This window comes from Lathyrus oleraceus, chromosome 2, assembly GCF_024323335.1.
Source record: "Lathyrus oleraceus cultivar Zhongwan6 chromosome 2, CAAS_Psat_ZW6_1.0, whole genome shotgun sequence".
In the NCBI taxonomy this organism is placed as follows: domain Eukaryota; kingdom Viridiplantae; phylum Streptophyta; class Magnoliopsida; order Fabales; family Fabaceae; genus Lathyrus; species Lathyrus oleraceus.
In genome coordinates this window covers 467,006,333-467,011,165 of record NC_066580.1, presented here as the reverse complement: position 1 = coordinate 467,011,165, position 4,833 = coordinate 467,006,333, and the positions used below count along the sequence as shown (strand labels likewise).

Genomic DNA, 4,833 nt, shown 5'->3' with positions numbered 1-4,833 from the left:
AAAGGTTGAATTCCTTGTTCTAAGTCAAGAAGAGCCTAAAATGAATTGTTAGGGTATCTGTTAAGTGTGTTTGTATCATTTTTGCTTCTCTATTTTCCCTCCAAACATCCTTCTATTTATAGGTCTTTATCTTCCTCTCTTCCCCTTTTGCCTGACTCTTCATATCCTTTATAAATTCATCTATCAATAATGTATGTTGCCCTTATAACTGTCATATAACTTTTGACTCTTCACTAATTATAACTCCTTGTCATAATGTATCACCATGTAACTGTTTCTTATGACCCTTAAAATGACACTCTGGCCTTGTCATCGGATTCGACTTGTACTATTTAGACTATTCTCGATTTTATAGGAGGTCGGCTCCTTCTGGCTTACTCGAATATCTTAGCCGAATTCTGATTAGTAGATCTGATGTCCTAACCGGATTTCAATTGGTGAATGATAGCCCGACTATCCGATTTGTTAACCCTACCATGCTCGGTTATCATGCCAACTCGGTCTCAGAGAACTCAAGTGTTCAAATAGGCTTCGTTAGTCTTATACCTCAGTTGGTCAACTAATTTTTCAATATGTACACCATTTTCAGGCATTGATCCCCTAGCACTTTCCACGCATCTCCGGTGGTCATATGTTGATAACTACTCTGAGGATCAGCCACGTGTTTGTGCTTTCATTCCACTCAGAAGGAATTAGGCAACTGAGCCCTTTAAAGTGTTTCTTACTTGCACTTCAACAGATGATATGACATAGTCTTCTACTCTGGATGGTTGACTTGTGGATCACGTCTTATGTATCCACGTATGCCTGAGCGAGTCATGCACCAGTTTGGGTATTTATAGGTTGTTCTGAGACCCCTATGTGCCTGCTCCTCCTGCTATGGTTCGTAGAGATGTAGATGCGATGTATGGTGATGTCTATAATCATTTAGTACTAGATGAAGTACAAAGTGTTACAACTCCTCACCAATGGAGTAGTGCATCCGGTTACATCCAATGGTATTTTAGAGTGTCACATCCTTGCGTGACATCAATGTTCATGGAGATCCATGTTGGTCATCTCATCAGGAGATATTAAAGGAGAAGCAAGTTAAGACAGATCATGTCGTTGATGTGTTAGATATATGTCGTCGTATAAAGGTAATTGTGCGAGTGAGTGCATAGAGAAGAGTCTTTGATGGACACTTTTGGCAGAGCCATTATAGATGTCATTATATCTGAGGCACATATGACATTGCAGTACAGGAGACATGGGAAAGAACAAAGGGGATTAGATATACCGGATAATATTTGATAGTATTTGTTTATGAATTCAGGATAGTATTATAGTTTGTAATTTGTCATTTTGGGATATGGATCATCTCTTGCTTTTTTTCCATTCAACCATCATTATGCCTTAAAACTAATGGCTAGAAAAAAGTTAATTAGTACAATTAATTGAAATAGAGAAAAATAAAATATATATCTAATGGTTAGAATTAGTGTTGCACCACATCATGAGAGAATCCTGGTATTTATTTTGATAGTATTATAGACTATTGATTGATTTTAATATATGTCATTTTAATCTTATTACATCCGTGCATGATTTAATTGATAACAATTTTATTATGATAGTATATTATTATAAATGACCTATAATATTAAAAAAATTAAAAAAATCTCTAATTTTACTATTACGCAAATATTCTTATATAAATTTTTCGGATATAGATTTCCGAACTAATTTATAACAAATGAGAGTTTGATATATCTATATAGAGTAAATATAGAAGAACATTTCTGAGTTTTTGAAGAGTGATTTTGAATTTTTATTAAATTATTCTTTACCACTAAATTGGGAAGCAACCCCCCACGAGCAGGGCCCATCGTTCCATAAAAAAGAGAAGCATGTCCCCATGAATAATAAATGGAATCCCTGTAAGAAGAGTTTGATGCCATGATGTTGGTTGCAATTTGCAAGCATAATGTCAAGTTACAATTAATAGGGTCGGTCCTGTATAACCATAAATTTATAACAATAGAGAATCTCTTTTATTTAACCAATGAAACTGCATTATATATATCAAGTTAAGCTTTATCTAAACAGAAATATCTCTAAGGTGTGGCTCAACTTGTTCCTCGTGGCCTCATCCTCGTAAGTCCAAATACTACGACGTGACTTTTCACAACTCACACAGTCGGTGAATGATCACTTTAATTATTAAGCAAACAAGAAAGTCACAACAACCTCACACCAAAGAGAAAAAAGAAGAAAACTGTGACAGAAAATGGGGATAGTGGAAGAAGCACACAACGTGAAAGTTTTAGGAACAGGAAATAGGTTCATTGTTCTAGCTCATGGTTTTGGTACGGATCAATCCGTATGGAAACACTTTGTACCACATCTCGTCGATGGCTTTCGTGTTGTTCTTTATGATAACATGGGTGCTGGTACTACAAACCCCGAGTACTTTGACTCCGAGCATCATTCAAGCTTAGAAGGTTATGCTTATGATTTACTGTCAATTCTAGAAGAGCTTCAAGTTGAGTCTTGCATATTTGTCGGTCACTCGGTTTCAGCAATGATTGGTGCTATAGCTTCTATTTCTCGACCTGATCTCTTTCTTAAACTCATCATGGTTTCTGGCTCACCGAGATACTTGAACGATGTGAATTACTTTGGAGGATTTGAGCAAGAAGATCTGAATCAGTTATTCACTGCTATGTCAGAAAATTACAAAGCATGGTGTTACGGGTTTGCTCCTTTGGCGGTAGGGGGAGACATGGATTCTGTGGCGGTACAGGAGTTTAGTCGAACTTTATTTAATATGAGGCCGGACATAGCTTTGATAGTGTCGAGGACGATTTTTCAGAGTGATATGAGACAGATTTTGAAGCTTGTTACTGTTCCTTGTCATATTATACAGGCGGAGAAGGATATGGCGGTTCCGGTGATGGTTTCGGAGTATTTACATCAACAATTGGGTGGTCAGTCGATTGTGGAGGTTATTGGGACGGATGGTCATTTGCCGCAGTTAAGCTCGCCGGATGTTGTTATTCCGGTGTTGCTTAAACATATTCAACTTAATATTGAGCCAATAAGGTAAATACTTGTTACATTAGTTATTAAAATTTTATAGGTAAAATGCCACATGTTGGAATGACAACTGAAATCAAATGTCATTTTCAACAACTATATATTGTGGGGTTATATAAATTTATTTTCCCAACTAAGTAGGGAAGTGTGTGGACCTAACATTTAATGTGGTTAGAGAAAAAAGTTATCACAGTACTTGGATAAATTCAATTTAGCAAGACTATACTATTAAATTTGGTTATGTTCATTGACTTACCTATTTTTCTAACAATGGCAGCTGTCAGAGAAACTATCACACTTTCCAAAACCAAGAGGCTTCTTCAACAAACACAACAAATGCAGATGTTTCCTCGTTGATGAAACTTGAGGCAGATTTGTAATTTGAAATCCCATTATAGGCCCATTGGTGTAGCTAGTAAGGCACAAGATGAAGGAAGTGGCATTAAGAAGATGTAACTCATGAACAATGTTATGGTGGTGTATCTTTCGTGTGAATCATATTTGAAGATGTAACTCATGAACAAGTCAAATATGACATTATTCGTCAATGTTAATTATTATGGTTTCGGATTTGATAGTTTAAGTAGTTATTTTAACTCTTGTGAATGAGATTGGATTCTCTCATCTTGATAATTGAAATATGTATTAAAAATATTAAAATAAGATAATGATTGGATTTTAAACGATAGGATGTAAACTGGACAAAGTTTACGGAATATTCTACCCAAGACAATTTATCTCTCTTGTGAATAAGGGAGTGGAATGTCGGATTTAAACTAACATTCTTAAAATTGAATGTCCTTATACAATTACATCTGAGTTGATTTAATGAAATTGAACAAATTTATGTTTTATTAAGGTCCAATCTATCTTTTGGTTGTTAAGGTACATTTTTTTTTATAAATTACTTAATTCTTTTAGTCTATTAGACTTGTTAAAAATATAAATGTGTGACAATTCTTTGTGATTCAGGATTCTCAAAGGTGTTAAAATTTATTGTGTGGTTGAGACTACCTCACGTAGGGGTGAGAAGTCTTGTATGTGTATATTTTGTATTCGAGTTCGGTCCTCCTCAACCATGGTGTTGAGTATATTTATAGTTGCATTGGGATTGAATCCAATGTTTCCTTTGAAATAACAACCAATCAGGGAACGAATAGTTTGTTTCCTGATATTCAAAAGAACGGAGTCTAACTCCCTCACAACTTCTTTTGTGTCATTACATAACGAGGATACGTCATTCACCAATTCTCACGTTGAATAATTTATCTTAGAGAAAGACGATATATCTAATAAATAAGAGATTGATCTAATAAAGGGGTGACTGAATCCCACACGCCACTTCTGCAAATCTTCTCACAGATATACTAACACAATTCCTCAAGCATGATGGCTTGAAAAAGGCTGAAGTGGTTTAGTTTCCTCTTCCTCATTCAGACATTCTAGGGGGATCGTGTGTGAGACATTTTTAAGTTGAACTTTCCATGCGAAACATTAGTTGAGTCTCTCAGGAGAGACATTAGTTGAGTCTCTGAGGCAAGACATTAGTTGAGTCCCTAAAGCGAGAGGCGGACTTTCCGTACGCTGACGGCCCTGGGAAATGTCTCCGGGTAGGGATATGAATAAGCCAGGTCGGCCTATAGGTGCCTATAGTCTAGCCTATTTGAGGTCAGGTCAGGCCAGACCTATTTAATAAATAGGCTACGCTTATGCTTTTTTAAAAGCATATTTAATTAAATAGTCCAGACTTAGGCT

At 35.9% G+C, this 4,833-nt stretch overlaps 1 protein-coding gene across 1 annotated transcript; it reads left to right on the top strand.

The window, feature by feature from the left end:
- The first annotated feature begins 1,940 nt into the window (after nucleotides 1-1,940).
- On the top strand, nucleotides 1,941-3,655 carry LOC127120447 (probable esterase KAI2). Its single transcript, XM_051050874.1, has 2 exons — nucleotides 1,941-3,084; nucleotides 3,356-3,655. The coding sequence occupies exons 1-2, from the start codon at nucleotides 2,270-2,272 to the stop codon at nucleotides 3,456-3,458; spliced, it is 918 nt and encodes a 305-aa protein (XP_050906831.1). The 5' UTR covers nucleotides 1,941-2,269; the 3' UTR covers nucleotides 3,459-3,655.
- Nucleotides 3,656-4,833: the final 1,178 nt, after the last annotated feature.